Source organism: Lonchura striata, chromosome 4 (assembly GCF_046129695.1).
Source record: "Lonchura striata isolate bLonStr1 chromosome 4, bLonStr1.mat, whole genome shotgun sequence".
Taxonomy (NCBI): Eukaryota; Metazoa; Chordata; class Aves; order Passeriformes; family Estrildidae; genus Lonchura; species Lonchura striata.
The window spans coordinates 68,363,268-68,383,979 of record NC_134606.1 but is presented as its reverse complement, the minus strand read 5'-3'; the positions used below and the strand labels follow the sequence as shown (position 1 = coordinate 68,383,979).

The window sequence follows — 20,712 nt, the reverse complement described above, 5'->3', positions numbered from 1 at the left end:
CAATTTTTATAGCTTACTTAACCACTTTGCCATACAGTTTGTGCCCAAGCAAGAATAATAGAATATGGCCATAAAGTACATAAATAACATTCAATTGTGTACCGCATTTTCTGATGTGTCCACAGACATTACCCATAATGCAAAACTCTTCATAACACTCAGAGTGACTTTACAGGTGAAGGTTATTTTTGTGACATGTTGAGCAACCTTGTCTGCTCTTAACTTGACAGGGGCTCAGCAGAGCCCGTGCAAATGTGTCACACTGAAAGGTGCTTCAAGCACAAAGCACCTACGTTTTTTGAAGAATCCCTCTTTGTGCACCTAAATTGACTGAACTTATCAAGATTGCTCAGCAAAGCAGTTTTTCGTCAGGAAATGCTGAGTTGTTGGAGTCCCAACATTTTTGTGGGGAGATAAATTTTGTGCTGATGGATGGAACTTTCCATGGTAAAAATTGTGTAACTGGTTTTGAGATCAAGCTGAGGAAGGGAGAAGAGATTCCATAAGATAAGCCAACAAATCAGAAGTCATAACTTTGTGATACTGGCTGTTTATGCATGAATCTCTCTTTCACCACACTTGTTAAGGCTTTTATTTTACGTAAACTAAGTAAGTTGGAGGAGGAGCTTGCACTTGTATCATGCATAGCCGAGGAAGGGATTCATCCTCCACACTTGCAGATAAATGGGTTTGTGTCTCTCTTCTTTCATATCTTAGTTTCCTGTCAGGACTACAGCACTTGTTTTCAAACCTTTTTGAAGTCAATTTCACTTTGCTATTATGAGTCTGTTTTCCTTTTCTCTTGCACCTCATACATTAATTTCCATCTGTGCACAGTGGATGGGAACTCTATGATAGCACTGACATATCAATTCACATTCATCACACACTCAGTTATCAAGGAGGCAAATGAGAACTTGAGGAGCAATGCAATGAGAAGTCAGATATCTTGCCTTTTATATTTTCTGGCACACTTGCTTTTCTATGAGGTTGGATTTAAAATTAATAGGGCAGAAATATCATTCCAAGAACATACCAGGTTGAGTTCTCCCATAAGAATGTATCTTAAGCAAATGTTATGATCTATTGTTGTTTCTGTTTCAAGCCCAAACATGTTATCTTGTGTCGTCTTATGTTTATCTAGAGCACAGAAATAGCTAATGCTAGTATTATACTCTTCTCCATGTGCTCACAGATAATGCACTCCATACAAATATGATTTCCTTGATTATTTATGTTACATGATCCTATAGTTTAAAAGAGCTTTGAAAAGACATTGTTTCATAATGAGATATGGCTGTTGTTTTAGGATAAACACTGATAAAAGACAGAAACATGGTGATAGTGAAACTGCTCCAGTTTTCATTTTCTTGTTCAGCACACTCCTTGGGAAGCAGCAGCTGTTTATCTCAGCTTGGACTGTTTCATATACAGGTCCATAGCAAATATCAGCTACAGCTCTTGGATATTTAATAATATAATAATATATACTAAAGAACTCAGTTACCTTAAACTGATTAGTTTTGAAATTCAGATTTTATTTTTTCAACAAAGAATTAACAGGAAATATCTCAGAGGATAGCACACACATGTTTGTCAGTTTGTTAAAATTTTGGTTAGGTATTCCTCCAGGCAAAGCTGGTGTAATTTCCCAGCTGAATTCTACAGATATTTATAGAATTGTGGTGGGGAAGTAATTTTGTTGGGGTTTTTTTTTTAGTCTTATTAGTAAATAAACAAAAACAGAAACAAAACCCTTTAGAAGAGTGTGATCCTGAAATTGGTGACTCCATGTCTGTCCTTTCAATGTTTTATCAGATGAACCCTCAGACTAAATAAACCTAAGGTTCAGCAAAGAGGATGTCCCTACATTCTCTCCAAGAAAAGCCCAGCTCCAAACCTTGGAAGGGGGGATGGACAAAGTGCACAATGCCAGCTTGGCTGGCAAGCTGTGTTTAAAAAAGAGATTAGCTCATTAAGTGCCCTTCCTGGCTCCACTGATATTTAGACAACTTTTCTGTTTCATAGTTTAATTTATATAAGTATTAGCAGCATGAAAAACCTATGAGAATACAGGACAAAGAATGAAATGTTCATGGAGGTGAGATAAGGAATAACAAACTAATTTTTTCTTAAGAATAAACACCATAGAAAACACTGGAGGGGAGGGGGGGAAATAGAGTATTTTTACAAGTAATTTTCTTTTGCAGGACCCAAATCCTACCCATCTCCAAAAATCTTGAATTTCCAGAAAGTACTTTACTGAAATCAAGATTTTCATATATATATAATTAGTCATTTGAAAATACAACTGAACAAAAAGCAGAGTAGCATTAAATTTTCACTGTCCTTCACTTGATCAAAGTAATGGAGAAACATTAGTATCTGTCAGATAAATGTATTAATTTCTATAATTGCATTCAAATATTTTGTCTTTCATGTTTGGTTCTATGCATTTTATAATTTGACTCCTACAGGAGGAAAAAGAGAGAGGGAAAGATGCCAATTACAGTAGCCACTGGGGGAAAGACGCATAATACTAGATTTCTCAAGTCTGAGCATAATAAACAGCAGAGATTAATAAATCTAATGCAGGGATAATTTTATCATCAAATCAATTCACTCAGAGAGAAAAGAGCTTCTGAGTAAAAATGACAAAATGCACAGCAATCAGTGAAGTGGGCAGCTTTCTTTGCATAAACAAGCTAGTTTGAAGGTAAATTAGTAGCTAATGGTTGGTTAATTTGCTAATACTAAATACAGTTTTGACTATGCAAAACAAGAACAATTTTTGGAATTAATTACAATAGGGGTAAGATAGATGGAGGAGAGAACTTTTTCTACATTTGGATGTTCCCAATAATTTTTTGTTTAGTGTGAACTGTGCAATTGACGCAGTGGACACATTGTTTCCTACAAGGAATATTTAATGATATTTCACAGCCCTGTCCAGGTTCAGGATGCATTTCTCTTACTGGAATTATAAATCTTTCGCTTGACCATAATTGCTAGTTATGTTTTGATCATGAGATGAGTGAGGGCTGTTCATTTGATATTTTGGAACACCATGCCATATATGGGAAGCATACCTTTCCCCAGTATTCACCCTTGGCTTGCTCCAGCCAGGCTTGGGAATTTCTGCTTGTGGCTTTTTTTAATTGAGTGGAAAAATTCATGAAATAATTACATTAATAATAACACTGCTCAGTTGAACTGGGAAGAATGGAGAAAAACAGATGTGCAGTGAGCACAGAACTACTGAATCTTGGTTTCTGAAAGAAAACCCCTTCAAATCCTTTATCCCTAACCCTTGTAGATGGGGAAAAATTACTTGTCTTGCCACTGTGGAGCTCCTGCTGAATGAAATGCAGAGATGAGCCCTGACAATTGTTCCCTCTGTGGCCTCTCCAATTAACATCCTCCCTCTCTCTTTCTGAATACTATCTTGACAGAAAATAATTTCAAAGGCTTCTGCTCCACTGTGAAACGTAGCTGAAATTAACAGATGGATTCAAAAAATGGTGGTGAGGAGGCTGAACACTCAGTGTGGTTGTACCGTCCTCATTTCTGTAGGAAAATTTAGGAAAATTTCCTGTGGAAACGAGGCCAGAAATATGGATACCTAGTTCAGTGGGATGAAGTCACATTATCTACCTTTCTTCTCCCTCCCCGACCAGGTCCCAACTCTCAGCTGTCCTTCAGCATCGCGTCCGGGGACAGCGCGGGGCAGTTTGGCATTGACAACCGTGGGGTGCTGAGCATCCGGCAGCCCTTGGATCGGGAGAGCCAGTCCTTCTACAGCCTGGTGGTGCAAGTCCACGACATGGCCCCCCTGCCAGCCTCCAGGTACACCAGCACGGCCCAGGTTTCCATCATTCTGCTGGACGTGAACGACAGCCCCCCGAGCTTTATCTCGCCTAAGCTGACCTACGTGCCGGAGAACACGCCCATAGACACGGTCGTGTTCAAAGCGCAGGCCACGGATCCCGACAGCGGCCCCAACAGCTACATCGAGTACAGCCTGCTCCCGCCTCCGGGAAACAAGTTCAGCATCGGCACCATCGATGGGGAAGTGAGGCTCACCGGGGAGCTCGACAGAGAAGCCGTGGCCAACTACACCCTGACCCTGGTAGCCACGGACAAGGGCCAGCCGTCCCTTTCTTCGTCTACGGATGTGGTGGTCATAGTCCTGGACATTAATGACAACAACCCGCTCTTTGCCCAAAAGCTTTACGAAGTGGAGGTGGCGGAAAATACTTTGACGGGGACGGATTTAATCCAGGTGTTGGCTGCTGATGGAGATGAAGGGACAAATGGGCAGGTGCGCTACGCCATCGTGAGCGGGGATGCCAGCAGTGAGTTTCGGATCGATTCTGTGACGGGGGTGATAACCGTGGCCAAGCCTTTGGATAGAGAGAAGAAGCCATCCTACACACTGACTGTTCAGTCATCTGACCGCGGGAGCAGCCCCAGGACCGATACCACGACAGTCAGCATTGTCCTGAAGGATGTTAATGATTTCATTCCCACATTTGAGCTTTCCCCCTACTCTGTGAATGTCCCTGAGAATTTGGAGACACTCCCAAAAGTTATTCTTCAGGTGGGTACATTCAGCAATAAATAAATGTCTGTGACAATTAGTATCATGCCTACATGGTATTAATACACAGCGTCCTTCCTCCAAAATTAAAAAGGGTCAAAACAGTAGAAAAGTCGCCTCTTGGCTTTAATTGAATTTGCAGTCTTCGTTGGCTTGTTTTCCTTTTTGTTTGTATGGATGGGGTTTTTTTTGTTTCCAAAAGTTAATACTATGGAGTTCTGTTTGTGTTTTCCCTGCCTATCCTTACTCCTCCACTGGGACTTTTGGAGTCTGCTCTATCCTCTCATCTCATTCTCAACTTCCATGCAACAAATCTCTCAATCTGGTTGTTGCCTACATGGGATGATGCTGTGTGCCAAATATTGAGAGAGAACTAAATGGAATCCAACAGCAGGACGTGCAGTGCTGGCTCTCATACAGAGCTTAGCCAATACCAGGTCATTTGTGTTTTTCACTGAGCCCCAACACAGTCTTACTGTATTTACACTTTAGAAAAATAAATAATCAACTATTTAGTATTTTCAAATTATGCTTTTTAAATCCACCACCACTGTGTTAAGTTTTTTTTTTTTCCAATCACAGCTAATTTTTTCTTGTAGCATTTGCATTAATTCAACATGTTAATTTGGATTGTTATCATAGAGAATGCTTCCTCTATCCTGATATAATTTTTTAGTCTTTGATATCTGTTCTGTTTGCACTCCTTGTGTAGGTTGTAGCAAGGGACGATGACCAAGGGCTGAACAGCAAGCTGACCTACGTGCTGGTGGCTGGCAATGAGGAGGGAGCCTTCACCCTCTCGGGCAGCGGGGAGCTGCGCCTGGTGCGGAGCCTGGACCGGGAGGCCAAGGAGCAGTACCTGCTGCTGGTCACAGCTGCTGACGCAGGTGAGGCAACCAGAACACCTCTTCTGCTGAGCTCATGTGGGAAACATCACATTCTGGACAGAAAAGAAGTGTTTTTGTGGTGGTCTGAAACTTTAGTGTATGGAGATTGAGTAGTTGTGTTGAACAGAGATCTCCACGGGGAGAGCCTGATGTCAAAGGGCATTTGGTTTCTGGAAATCAGGATCTTATTCCTATGTCCAGTTGTCTGCTGTTGGTAGTGCTCACTACAGATTTAGGTAGGTGGATTTTCACCCTGCAGTAATAAGTGGTCCTACCTAAGTAATAAGAACTTCATGCATGACTACAAAAAACCTATTTAAACAGAAGTAGTACCCTGTATAATGTTGGCATTACAAATGTGCAGAGGTCCCATCAGTGGCCAGAAAACAACTATGGACTGCTCAGTTAATCTTATTGAAATCTTAGCCCTGAATAGAAGTACAAATTTGCATTTCAACATTTTAACATTCTGCTTTGCTCAGCATCCAGTCATATCTTTGCACCACAACACCAAATATATTCCACATTCTTTCATTTAAAACAGGATGTGAAGTGTTGTTATGAAGATTAATTACACTTTCACTTGAGGTATCCAAACCCAAAATTTTGCTTTCAGATTTTGGTGTGAGTATTATTAACAAAGACATCCTGCATCACACTTTGGACTGATCTCTGGCCTCCCATGGTTTGATGGATTTAATTTACTGCAGAACTTGTTCCTGCTTCTAGCAGTAAAAATAGAAGCAAAGCTGACTTATTGACAAGTGAATACAGTTTTGTTTTCTGCCATGCTGTGTGCAGTATCTTGTGCCAGTGACAACAGCTATGGTTTATATTTTCCTATTCCAGCAGTGCTCAGGTATTCTACAGTCTGAGTACAGTCGAAGTTGAAAAACACAATTTTAAGGCTTTAGGTATCATTTGTCTTGTACTTTGGCTAGAGATAACTGTGTGCTTTAAGGTTTATACACTGGCTTTCTATTACTCTGTAGCCTCAAACTGCTCACTTGTAACTTGGACTCACTTGGGCTTGAATGTCCTCATGTTCCTTCAGAAGCCAAGGTTGGATTTGTCTTGATGTCTCTTTGGTCCCTCAGTCCGAGCTGGCAGAAGTCAGTGAGGGCTGTACAGAACAAAACACCCAAAGACTGAATTGATAAAATTGGTATCATGCAGCCAACAATTATTGTCCTTCTTGGAAGAGGGAGGGGAGCAGAACTCATCTGTACCCCTTGCCTAGCACTGTGTATAAGCCAAGAGTTTGACCAGAGCGCAGGCTTTACCTGGACTTTGGTTCCTAAAAACCCCACACAATCCAGGAGATTTAACCAACAGTTAAATCCAGCAGTCCCAAATGAAAATATTTGCTTGTGTTGGGAGATCTCTGAGTTTCAGGTACCCGGGGAGATGTTAATGCATGAAGTGTGCATGGGACCTTTGCCGTAAGTGGCTGACAAGAACAGCAGCATGTTTTATGAGTTCCTGTGTTTAAACATGTAGATATCGCACTGATTAAACACTGTTTGAAACTTCCTTTTAAAATTTGCTATGTTCTTGTAAAGCTAACTCACAAGTTCCCATGCCCTCCTGCCAGTGTTAAAATGTACTAGTGAGTGCGTTCAGCAGCAGCTGCTCAGCAGTAGCTTCAAGCTAAATGAAACTGCTCCACTGTGCTCCAGTACGACCTGACTAATCCACAGCTGGTGTGATTTGGGATAGTTTTCAACCAGGCTGGTGAATAACACTAGCTATCATCTTCTGGTTGCACTGAAGACTTGTTCTGGATTCACACCAGCAAAGAATACATTGAAAAGTATGCTAGTCATGATTTATCTAAAATATCACAGGAAAGTAGACATCTTCAGTAGAAGTCAGTGGCAAAACTTTACTTGATTTCATGCAAGTGGGATGGGAACCATAGGCATAGTAGATATCCAGGTGGTACCACACTGGCTGCTGCTAGTCAGTGCTTGTTTCATTACATGATGTATTTCCTGCCATACCAGCAAAAAAGATGGGAATGACACAGTCTTTAAATGGATAGTAAAAGCGTTTGGAGTATTTATGTTCTTGAGCAGCTGCTAAATGTTTATAAAAATAAACTCTCACAGGCATGTGCAGCTCTGCCTAACATAACCATTTCTACTGAGTCTCTTAGGTTGTGTTTGTTTGATAATTCTTAGTAAGAAGGATTTTGCATACAGACCATTCATCCAGAAATACTCATGCAAAACAGGTAGGGAAGCTGTGCCTCACAAAGTGTTGAAAAAAGCAGACTTGTCTGAAATTGTCCACATCCATATTATATTTGAGAATAAATCAAGGAAAAGGTATTATCCTTTGAGGTTGGCTTTTATTAGCTATAACAAGCAGTCTACAGCAGCCCAAAGAACAGTCTTGCCATATATGGCGCATCAGATTTAAGGTTTGGGGGATTTTTTACAGATAAAAATCATGGTACACATCCAGGTGCAGTTAACTCGGGAAAAGTCCACAAAGAGCAAAATACTGTCTGTCCAGCCCTCTTCTCATTTTTCTTAGGGTCTGCATCTCAATTTTTTATAGGCTGCGCTGACTGGTTTAAAACATTCAGAGATGATATCCTGCTCCTAAAGAAGTCTATGCCAACTCTTCCTGTTCTTTCCAGGAAGCAGACACAATACATATTTAGAAGCACCATTAGACATAAGAACTAATGGATTCCCAACTTAGTTTTGGCTGTCTTCCTGGTCTCCTTATCCATAATCAAGGATTTCTTGCTTTTCTTACGTTTATTTTCACTTCATCAAGTTGTGACTGTGGATTCTTGCTGGGTTACCTTAGCCTGTGTAAGGGAAGTTGCTGGAAGAAGGCTGACATAATTTTTCATTATTTTTATCTCGAGGTGTGCATCCAATGCACCTTTATAGATTTACAGCATGTTTTGGCAGCAGGTACACTGAGTATAACAGCAGGGGAAGGATTAGGATGTGGTAAAGTGTGGAGCCAGCAGGGCTGCATAGGATACATTGCCTGTGCCCTCAGGGATCTCTGAGCTCTTTCACTGCACACAGTCATGCTCTCCCAGAGCCCAGATTTTAGTCCTGGGCACGTGAGAAGACTTGTGACTTATGAAGAGCTGAGCTGCTCATAAGCACTGGGGACAGCTCGGGTGGGGGACTGCTGGTGGGACCATGTGCCCCAGCAATGGAAATCTGGGCAGTCGTTGAAGAAGTGCTTTCCCAAGCAAGGGCTCCCCTCAGGCCCAGGGAAGTCAGTCATGATAGATGCATTGTCCTGGCTCTGGCCCAACTATTCCTTGGCCTTGGCTGCTAATCCTCCACCCGGTCCTCAGGGTGGATCATGGGTCAGTGGAGAGTCTTCCCTGCGTGCTGGGGGAGGGAAAGGACGGACAAAACAACTTCTGGCACTTGGCTCAGTGATTTGTGTCCATGCAGCCTGCCTCATGCCCAGTTTCCACAAGGCAGGCTGCACACAAAGGGTTTTGATTCCTACCTTGGTTTATCATCACTCTTCCCTCAGTTCTGCACTTCCACCATGCTCTCACTGCGGCTGGGCTGTGGATACTCGGCCGCCACTCTAGGCAGGGGGGATTTATGAGGACACGCAGAGCATCCATCACTGGGAGCATTCAGCATCTTCCAGAGCTGTACACCTGTGGCTTTGGTCGAGAAAGAAAACATAATTCAACCCTGAAGCTCAGCCATCCCAATTTAGAGATCCTCTTGCAGCGCAAGCTGTAAGACCAGAGTGCATGAATTATAAATACAGCGACAGGCAAAGTGATGGGCTGTGGAATAACAGGACAGTGTTTAGATTGCAGATGCTGCCCCAGAATGTCTGCTAACATAAACGCCAAGAAACCTACACACAGCTATTCAAATGTGTCTTCACAGGTCTGCTTCTACCACATAAATCTGTTCTGCTTTGCTATACCTTTCTTCATGGCAAAATGGTCGGGAAAAGAGACTTTCTGCTTTTTTTTTTTTTTCACCCCATCTGGTGGGGATGCGGCACTAGGTAAACATTCAACTCTGGCAGCATGACAAGAACTGGTGCAGCTGCTTTTATCATCCATGTCTTTAACTCTTTGAGCAATTTTCTGGACAAATGTTAGCATTCCAACAGTCCTCCTCCTTTTATTTATTGATTGCAGGGAAGTGGAGTTGCACATCTGGAAACCTGCTCACTGCCCAGGACTACTGTTTAAATAAACTGCAGCCATCATCTCTTGATTGGGTTGGTCAGAATGGCACATTGCCACAATAAAACCAAAATCAAATTGTGATGTTTCTAATTAGAAGCTGTGTTCCTGTCATTTGGGGGGTCTTTTATTTTCTTTTCTTAAATAACCTATTTACTGATTTAGATAAATAGTCCTGAAAGAAATGAATCAGTGAACTGGTTATTATATTTAGTTAGCTGTTCTTTGTATACATCCCTGGCCTGGATGAAAAACAACCATATGTTTTTTCTTTAGGAAATGTTGGTCCCTGACTTATGCATTCTTTCCTTCAAGAATGTAGGAGGGCGACCAAGCAGAGAGGTTATATCCTTCTCAGGAATTCTCTTCTGAGCTAGGCTTTTGGTTCCCTTCAATCCTAAAATCAAATAAAAGATGACAGTGCAGTTGGGTTGGATTTTTAACACATTTCAACATATTTCCCAACAAAAAAAAGGATAGCTGTATTTTCTAGTAATGCTGAGAATGTCTTAAGATGCAACACTGAGTGAGATTTAAGTGGCTAGGCTTAAAGACATTTGTACTTATCCTGTTTCCTTAGCAGACACTATATTTCTACCTGACACGGAGTCTGCAGTGAAAAAGATGTTGTCTGAAAAGAACAAATATTATTTTTAGAACAAATTAGCTGTTTTAAAATTTTGGTGCTGTGAAAACAAATAAACAACTTGCTTATTTCAGCTAGAGGTGTCCTGTCTGTCAGGTTTTCTGTGCAATGTCTAAAGACACCCATTGCTGAAGCTTTGGTGAGCTAAATGCCTGCTCACCTTGGTGCGTAGCAGTTGACAAAAGGATTGCTCTCTTCAGTGGTCTTGTTTTATGGCAGAGCTGTTTCAAAATGAATTTTGGGTTCTGTCCCAGCTCCATTTATTTCCTTGTATTCTTGGAAGCTCTTCCTTGTGTCAATGCTGTCTGCTCTAGTCTAGTTTTAGTGGGTTTCTATTTCACTGACTTTATTATTTTTGCTCTTTTAATAGTGGTACTAAAACTGTTGATACAGTAGTTCCACCTGATTTTTTAATTTATTTCTAAATGGCACCTCGGGAGAACTGAGATGGTGACACTCATCAATGAGTTCATAGTGTTCATATTGTCTTACCATCATCTAAAATCAGGAGACAAGAGAATTGAGAGTGGCATTTTGTGGTTGTGGCAATCTAACAGCAGGGTCTTGCCCTATCACAGAGCCTAGACACTGTTAGCACTTTGACATTCTCCTTGAGAAGACAAAATCTCCAAAAGCTATTTAGGAAGAGTGTTTGTGGCAGAGTCAGGCTGATATCCCCCGAGGAGTTACTGTCAGGGAAGAGAGCATGTCAGTGTCTGTGGGATGGGACATGATTTCTCCCCAAAGGAGATGAGGGCTTCAGCCCATCCCCTCAGAGAACAGCCCCACTAAATTCACAATACAGCCCCCAAATGCCACTTGAAGCATTTAGTCATCTTTTTTGACTTAAAACTTCATTATTAGATCACTGTTTCCTAAATAGTCCAGCAAGAGTCTCTGGGCTAAATCCAAGTATATAAATTCTTCTGGGATGGGATGCAGGAGAAACTCACATTCAGGCTGGCAATGGGCTCAGGCTGGCCAGCTCAAGCTGAAATATCTCTTAGAACAATGAAAAATTTTTGCTCAGATTAAAATAATGCATAGCACTTAATTTTCAAACCAACTTCAGCTAGTTTCAGGGGGGAGAAAGCAGGTGTATCTCTTAAAAAAAATCAGGTTCATTTATTTAAACTGGAAAGCAAGCTACAATACTCAATATTTTAAAATTTTCAAGTTAGAAAGAATTGTCTGCTTTTCAGTTTGCAAGCTGTTACACTGCTTCCCTTACCTCTTCATTCATACATCTTGCTCTATTAATTTGGAACTTCTGCATCAAACTTAATTTTCAGTTGCTCTTCTGCTTACATCACTTGCCTGTGAAATTCTATTTCATATCTGCTAATGAGATCTCTGAATGTAATCTGTTTTGCAGAACAATACTTAGAGTAGTTGTTAAGCAGTTTATCAGCCTTTGAGAAATACTAAGGTTTTTCCAGGCTTGCTGATCTTAAACTGTTTTTTAAATTAAACATTACACCTTATAAATTGTAAATCTGCTAGCTCAGTCTTCAAATACAAAGCTACAATTTCAGGAAGCCTTAATTGCAAGGATAAAACAAGTAAAACATGCACATATGGCCTGAACACTTAGCCTGCTGGTTAATCTTCTCAATTTATACAGGGTGTTTTTAAAGCATAATTCAAAATTGTGCATTACAGGAATATCGTTGTGGGATATTCAGGAGTCACAAGCTGTCAAAAACTGCCTTAGTCAGCAGTCCCTGCAGGAGTCAGATTCTCTGTTTTTTCTGTTTATAGCAATAACTTTAAACAAGGAGGAGTAATTTGGTGGTTTTAAGAAAGGTTTTTTTAATGGCTCTTCCTTTCTTCCGAGTTGGAGTTCCACTTTCTTTCAGTCTCACCTCTGTCACCAGAGGCCTTGGGTGGGGCACGTGGCTGTGCCCACTCTTCCAGCACCACATGCTCTTTACAGGCATAGGGAGATCATAAAATGATTTTGGACTGTAGGGATCTTAAGTCTCTTTGGATTCCAACCTGCTTTCACAGTCAGGGGCACCTTCCATTAGACCAGGTCACTCCGAGCCCCATCCAAACTGGCTTGGGCCACTGCCAGGGATGGGGCAGCCACAACTTCCCTGGGCAACCTGTGCCAGGGCCTTGCCAGCCTCACAGGGAACAATTTCTTCCTTGCACCCTTACAACCCGTCATGTGCCACGATTTTTATGAACATTAAGTTCAGCATTTTCCTTAATTGTTCTTGTTTTGAAACATTTGGTAGAAGGCAACTTCTTGCTCTGGAAATAAATGCATTTCTTGCTAAGAAACGTGCAATACGTACGTGTGAGATTGTTGAACATCTTGAAGCTGTGCTAAATATATATTATATTTTTCTTTATTGCACGGGTTTTGTTCTCAGTCTGTGTCTGTGTTCCTGTGGGTCTGAAAGAGTGCTCCTTACTTTTTTTATCTTACCGGTTTTTTTTGGGTTTTTTTGGGTTTTTTTGGTTTTTGGTTTTTTTTTACCTCTCTGGCTTAACAGCTGCAGGAAACTGCTCCTGATCAGAGGAAAAAAAAGGGATAGGGAAATGTGTGTATATACCAGAGGCATTAAAATTGCCTGTGTGCCTGCAAGTCCTGTTGCTTCAACAGCATATTGCATCTGTTGTGATGTGATGTTGTCCCTGTCCTGAGCTCCAAAGCTTAACGTATTCACAGGATGCAGTCAGTCAGGAATTTTGGTATCCAAATTTAAAACCCATGTGGATAAAACCAGATAAGAGATCCCATTGTGTATCACTATTTTGGGACAGATTTTTCTTCTGCACTCTCAAAACAAGTGTGAGTATCTGTGTTCATGCACATGCACCAGCTTCAGTGTGGCTGGACATGTTGTTGCTTGAACAAGGTTGGACTCTGGTCTAGTTAATAATTTATTATTTTGTTTTCACTTTTTATGTTCTCAGATTTAGTTCTATTTACTCCCAGCTTATTTAGGCTGCTAGATGGGGGTTGATATTGACTTTTCTAATACCTGATGGAGTACAGAAAGTCCCTGGGTATTTTTCTTGTTAGATAATCCTTGCAAACGTACAGATCTGTCCCAGCTATCAATCTATTCCCTTGGTTTTTGAAGCTCAAGTTCTGTTAAATCAGCTTTGGGATCAACTACTGTTTTGTACCTAACTATGAGATAAACTCAAATTTGATACACTCAGAAATTTTGAAAATCTGAGTTTCTTGCATGTCTCATTCAGTCACCCACTGAACTGATTGAGAGTACTGATTGCTTCTAACTTTATAATATCTTTTAATAGCCACTTATTTCAGCTTTTGTCTCAAAATAATCTAGGTTCACTAGTTTCTTTTAAGACTTAGGATGACAGACTGTGGTGAAAAATTGAGTAAGAAGAAAACAAAGCACAGTCAACATACCCAGCCAGGACAAATATTTGTGGTGCAATCTTGTAGAAAGGACTACTTTTTCTCATTTCACAGATGCAGTTTCTTCTGTGCTCTTGGAAAATTAGTTAAAGTCATCCAAGTCATCCAAATCCAGCCTCGAGTGCACTAGAAATGCAAAGTGTAAGCAGGCTAGTTGCATTTTCACTTAATCTAGCTCTGTATTTATTTTAAAACTCACCAGCTGAGTGAGGCTCAGCACACTCTGTCTGCATTGAAATGCATTTAGAAAGATTGGCCACTTTATTGTGAGAAAGGCCTTGTTTACTTCAGTGAAAAAGTTAATTCTCTGTGATAACACACACAATTCTTAGTCCTGGGACTCATTCACTGAGTGTTTGACTGGAGAAGTGAAATCCACTTTGTTGCAAAGCAACACATTTCACTGAGGCAAAAATTCCATTTCTGTTAAATCGCTTTCCAATTTTCAGGATAATGATGTGTTTAATTTACCACAAAACATGGTAAACTGCTTGCAGGAGGAGTCTTGATTAGTCATTTAAATTCATTTTATTTAATTTTATTTCTTTGGTTTTGCATTTTAGTGAAATGTATCTGTGGGTTTTTTGCTTAAGTTTATTGTTAGTTTTCTAGCACGTGATTTTGATATTTTAATGCTGGCTAAAACTTCTTAGTTCCTGGTTTCTGAAAGGAATGATGGTTTTACTATCTGCTGTGCTAAGCACGGTGCAGACAGGACTTAGAAACCATTAAGGCTTCAAACAATATGTGGATGGTGTGCTGGACACATTCTCCTATTTCTAATTTTTGCTGTGAGCCAAATAGCACCAAGATAATTTCCAATAGCATCATCTTTTCCTGAGCTTTCTTGAAGAACGTAAATGGATTTGAAAGTTTCCTTTCATGGTTTTTTCTTGTTGCTCCAGTGCACTAAGTGCTCTGATCATTCCCCAGCCACCCAGATGTGGTGTGGAGAGCTGAACATGTACCAGAGCAGATGCTGCCACGTGTTGGGGGATTCCTGGGAGCCCAAACAGCTCCCCTTCCCCATTCCCCAGAGCAAGGGACAAGCACATGATGCTCCCTTCTTCCAAGCGTGCATGGATAGACCAAGACAAAAGTGAAAGCAATCTTTAGGTGCATCCATTGTACACTTTGTGTCTTTGAAGCATCAGCAGAAGTGAGGGCAGTGAGTGGCTTACGATGAGCTCATCCAGAAAGGTGTATTGACCTCTCTTTGCTGGTCATCCAGCATTTGAAAAGCAGAGATTGTCAGGTTAAATGGTATTTCTCCCCACTGTCACCTTCCTGCATTCCGTTTCCTTGCTTCTACTTGAATTACTGCACAGAGCCAATATTTTTCATCCCACCTCTCCTGGACAGGAAAAGATTGAGAGCGCGTGTTACAATTTTTAAAGTAAAAAATTACAAATATCATAATATTTTTTTTGTGTGGTGATCAGCCTCAAGCAAGCATGGGTGAATGGAGCAAAAGCCTGCTCGTAGCTCTTCGACAGTTCCAGTCCCATCTTGCTGGGACAAGAGACATCCTGTCCCCTGCTGCTGCCTGCCCGACTCATTGTCCCCACGGCTGTTTCTTCATGTCACAGCCCAGTGCTGGCCCAGCCCAAGGTGGCCTCTCATAACCTCTCTCTGTAACTCATCCTCCACCACAGCCTCTCAAGGTCTGCTCCTTCTCTTCATCCCCAGACACATGTTTACTTGCAGATGTAAGCAAAAAGGCTGAAATTTTTGGAAGAACATCCGTGGGAAGCAATTTTCCCTCTGAACTCAGCGTTACTATTTTGACACTACCCCAGGTTAATCTCTATTTCAACAATGACGTGTGTGGACTGTCTGCTTAGTGTATATGTACAGCTGCCACCTAGGAAATAAACTGTGCACTTCACAGAAAAAGACCTCAGCACACAGAGATGGGAACGTAACAATTATAATGACAATAATGTATGAATGGCACCATCGTATAAATTTTAAAGATTTGATACTCACTGAACGGGAACAGGCAATTCAATCTCTTGCATTTAGTTCACATAGTCAATTTTATGTTCTTTTACTATTCATCATTTGGTTCCTTCACTCCTCCATCCTTCTAGAAAACTTTTTTTCCGACTTGCATGTTTTAAGACTCTGTGAGATGCAGTATTTTGGGATTTGGGAAAAAAAACTTACTAGTTGTATAACACTAGAGAAATTCTCTAAATGAGAAGTGTCTCACAAAGAAATACTTGCTGCTTCTGCTGAAAAACAGTTCAGGCTATCATGAAAAGTCGTAGAAATTTTTAATGCAAGTTCACTAAGGGAAAAGTGTATGTTTCTTTGTGGCTTTAGCCCTCAGGGCTGTTTTTAAAAGTACTCAGAGGCTTGTGTGGCTGTTTACAGCAATTTTAGATAGGTTGTAACACGTCTGGTTTATTAAGAATGGTTTGGGGTCATCTTGTGTGTTTGGCTAATATTGCAGAATTTACACTAAATTTACTGCAGTTATTTATGCAAAATATTAAAATGGGGTGATGCTCTACTATAATAAGAATTAACTGACTTGGGGAAGATTTGCTATTGAAGCAAAACTAAGAAATCTGGGAACTCAGCCTGACCGTGGAAACTACTTCTCTCACCACAAATATGACATGTGCATTTTATGAAACCTGCTTATTACCAAGGGCCAAATTCTGTGGTCCTTATGCAAGCACAGCTTTCACTGGAAGTTCACTGAGGACGGTAGAATTTGGCCCCAGGCTATTTCTTTTCCATATGAAATTACTTCATTTGTAATTTCCTCTTCTTATATTTCTCAGTAACTGCAGAAATGTGAGCTAGTCATTTAATTTCAACTAAGTAAAAGCTTTGAGGACTCTATGTGAAATTGCAACTTTGTCTTTCAGTGTAATAGAATAAAGGAGTAAATTTGTGGACGTGATATTTTACTTAGAGGGGAAAAAAAACCATATCTGGATAGCTACACAGACAGGAAACCAATGTAAATACGTGAGTTTTTCCATCCAAGTAAGATGAGAAAGGTTTGGGCTTTAGAGCCGAGGAGCAGTAGTGACTTGGGATGTTACAAACAGCTGAACTAATATGGGACTTCTGGGATGTCTCTGTGAGCACTCTGCAGCCACAAGCTAACATTGATGAGGTCTGGGTTACTTATGTTACCCCAGCTAATTTTGTTGGTGTGGTGCTCAGTCTTGGCTGGTAAAGTCCCTTGCCTGAGGCTGACACAAATGAGCCCATACTGCACTGCATGGTGCCTCGTAGGCACTTCCAGGGAGGAAGGGGAATTGGACAATAAGGGATTGGGGCATGAGGCAAAGGTTGGGATCTAAAGGCAGTGTCACCTCTGTTCATTTTTGTGATTAAACCCACGTTGTGAATTTTTTGGCCTTGCCTTTTCTTAGCAAATACATTTGAAACAGCAAGTTTCAGGTTTTAGCTGTGAGTTAGCTTTCGTTTCCAGGCTGAAGTGCATTACTGATGCTCTTTGAATGTAACTTACCCAAGATTAATTTCTGAATTATATATAAATTGTTTAATCAGCTGCGAAACTTTACAACTTTCAACCTTTCATTTCATTAGCTGTGAGATGAATGTCAATAAAATGCACTTGGAAGGCCAGAGCTTGATGACACACACAGCAAATGCTGCTGAGGACTCTCTTTCGTTTAATGCAGTAATAATAAACACTTCACAGGCAATATTTCAGCAATCAAGAACACTTTTGCAGGCTTTTCTATCTATATGTGTTTGGCTAAATGACAAGATTGTGAGTTAAAAAAAAAAAAAAAAGGCTAAAAAATGAGTCAGACTTATTGCCTTAATGTAACCTTCCTGGCTGAAAGCGTATTAATTGGCAGAATGAATTACCTCAGACCAGAGCAGAGAAAGCCCTCTATTGTGTGATGTGAAATCTATACTCCTTGGCTTGCACGTTCTTTCCTCGGCGTTGTGATCCTTCCCCTCTGATCAGCAGCCTCCAAACCCAGCCTTGCGAGATTTATAACACCTTTCAATTGGAAGCTCTGTCATTCAGCCCATTTGGGCTTTAAACCACGTTACTGCAAAGCATTTTGTGGTGGAAATTCCTCCTTCCTGTGCTGAGGCTGCTCCCAGCTTCTTCCTGCTTCGCTTCTTCAGCTTTCAAGGGTTAACGTGCGGGAAAATGGGTTGCAATTTCTCCTTGTGTAAGAACTTTGTGTTTGGAGCCCTTGCCAGGAGCAGATGAGACCCAAGAGCAGAGCTTGCCTCCTTCCCAGCCCCGAGGTTGAGCTGCAGCAATAACCTTGGATAGCAGCGACCCAGTCATCTGCGGGGCTGGGGCGGTCACAGGGGGTGGCCTGTGTTCCATCAAGTGACAGCTCCGTGTAATATCCCTGCCTCGCAGCAAGGTCTCCACCACTCTCCAGCCCAAAGCATTTCATTATCCTCGCTTTATCCCAGTCCAGCAAATGCTGAATTGGTGCATCTGAGATGGAAGGGGAAAGCAGCGCAATCTTGGGTAAAAGAGGCATGGTCATCATCTGTCTTTTGAGTAAAAGCAGCCATAACTTAAGTCTTTCATGCTACTTTTTCCTTCTTCTTCCTATATAGTCACAGAAAGAAATTATTCCTTTTCTCCAGGGGAAGAATTTGGTTAGCAGAAGATGTCTTGCTGATTCTTGGCTGGAAAGAGGTGTAATGAAAGGACTGACAAAACTAACATGAACTTGTAAAAGTCTTCATTGTCTTTTTTCGGATTTGCTGAAGGAAAAGCTTAAGAGGACAAATACTGAGAGATTGCACATGAATAAACATGCTATTTCATGCTCCTTGCTGCTCATCAGAGTTAAGTTTAGAATAACAAGGAGGATGAAAGCCCTGGGTTAAATAAGTTCACTCTGATTTCCCGTAAGCCAGTATCCCATTGGAGCGAGCATTATTTGCTGCTATATAGATGGTTGCTTCTACGGAGAGAATGAGTCTGAACAGGGCTGGAGACTCATTGCAACCTTCTCACCCCCTCCCAGAAGGTCTCCCCAGGTCAGGGGTGCTACCGGCAGTGGAAAAGCCATGTGGAAAGCTGGGTTTTTCCACTCTTTCCACTCTATTTGTTCTGTGGGTGAATAAATTGAGGGCTGCAGTCTTCACGTCTGTCAACGTGCCACCTTTGAAGGTCTTCTCGCAGAGAAACAGGAAAGTCAACCACATCTTCAAATTGGTCCTAATTGTTACAGGAAGGCTTTCTGAGCAGTTCCAAGACCATCTTTTTCCACTGAGCTTGTATTACAAAATATTTCTGGAATTAGATGGAGCAAGAAAAATAAATTTTTTCTTTTTTTTTTTGTCTTTCACAACTTGTACTTTATGTCAAGATGACTTTGAAACAAACCTGACCCTGTCCTCTGTGTTGAGCTGGCTTTCTTGCTCTGCAAACTGTGACATGCTCAAGCGCTCGGCTCTAAATCGGGGCTGGCAGACCTCCGATTAGCATGCTGGTGTTTGTAACCTCTAGCACTTTGTATCCCCCCCTTTCCTGCAGGATCTCCTGCCCTCACTGGCACTGGAACCATTGCTGTCACAGTGGATGATGTCAATGACAACGTCCCCAGGTTTGCCTTTAACATGTATTTTGCCACTGTTCCGGAGGATGCTCCCACAGGGACAGATATTTTGCTCGTAAACTCCTCGGACGCTGATGCTTCTACAAATGCTGTTATTAGGTAGGTCGATTACTGTTGCTCTGTGTAATACTGCCTCATATCTTGCCTGAAGATTTCTTTTTCCCCAGTGTCCATCACCAGCGTGCCCTAGAGCTGTAAGACAAAACTAGAACAACTTTACGTGTGTAACTAAATTACTTGGACAAATGTGTGTTTTTGTTGTTTATAGGCTTTTAGAGTTGTATTGAGGACAAATAGAATTGTGGAGTTACTTAATTTTTTTACTGAGTGAAAAGCAAACTAGTTTAATTTGCACCTGCACCCAGTACCAGCCTTGCTGCTACATTCACACCTTGTCATGTAATGAGCAATTTTCAGTGGAAGCAAATGTACTCCTTGAGTAAAGCTTTGGCCAGTTAATGTCTTCAGTTTAGCATGAAAATTACCAAGGTAAATCATAAAGCTTATGCCATTCAGAAAATCAGTAAAAACCTGGAATTTGGCAGTTTTGCCCAGGGCTCAATTGATGGAACTTAACTGGGCACTGGGCTGAACACTGGCCATTCCCAGTTCCACAAAGAGTAATGAAGATGCTGACTGGCAGTGACAAGCTGAAGATTATCTACTGAGGACAGATACATTGCGAATTGGATGTAAAGCAAATTTGTATTAGTTTTTAATCTTAGCACATTTAACTATTGTGACTGAAAACATCACTGTTTCCAAACTCACAAAGCAGGATATAAAAGTAGCTTCTGTATTTACCTTTGTTAAGCTCACCTCAGTTCCTTCTTCAAAGAGCATAAGAATACCACTGTGTCACTTCTTCTAATGGAAGTAAAATAAAACAGAACTATGTTATGGCAAAACACTGTCTATAAAATACTGAAATATTTTCTTTCCAACTAGCTACAAGCCAAAAATAGAAGCTTGCCATTTAGACATCTTTAGATATTTGAAAATCATCCAAAAATTACCATTTATTAAATTGTGAAACAATCAAGCTTTTAGAAACTATTTCTGGCAAGCTCCTTTATAAAAAAAAAAGAATTCCATGCAAAGCATGAATGACTGTAATGATTGTGTCCCGTAATCAGAAATTATCAGAGTGCTCTTGGATTTCTTTAGTGTGGTTAAATTGCTTTAATATCTCTGCCATTAGTCTTTGTCATTCACTCAGTACTGCATCATAGAATTAGTTTATAAAAATATTTCTTTCCCTTCATAAGTAGCTATTAAAACATTGTTTTCAGGTTTTGTTTTACGCTCTTTAGGCTCAGGAACAGACTTTGTTTTTCTTGGACAGAACTTGTCCAGATTCAGCATTTAAAGT

At 40.9% G+C, this 20,712-nt stretch overlaps 1 protein-coding gene across 1 annotated transcript in view; it reads left to right on the top strand.

Annotated features, from left to right (window-relative positions):
* Positions 1 to 20,712, top strand: part of FAT4 (FAT atypical cadherin 4) — a 120,430-nt gene that overhangs the window by 66,482 nt on the left and 33,236 nt on the right. The window contains exons 5-7 of the mRNA XM_031504679.2: positions 3,678 to 4,600; positions 5,313 to 5,487; positions 19,259 to 19,439. Coding sequence (XP_031360539.2) covers positions 3,678 to 4,600; positions 5,313 to 5,487; positions 19,259 to 19,439 — 1,279 coding nt within the window. The remainder of the gene's footprint in view (positions 1 to 3,677; positions 4,601 to 5,312; positions 5,488 to 19,258; positions 19,440 to 20,712) is intronic.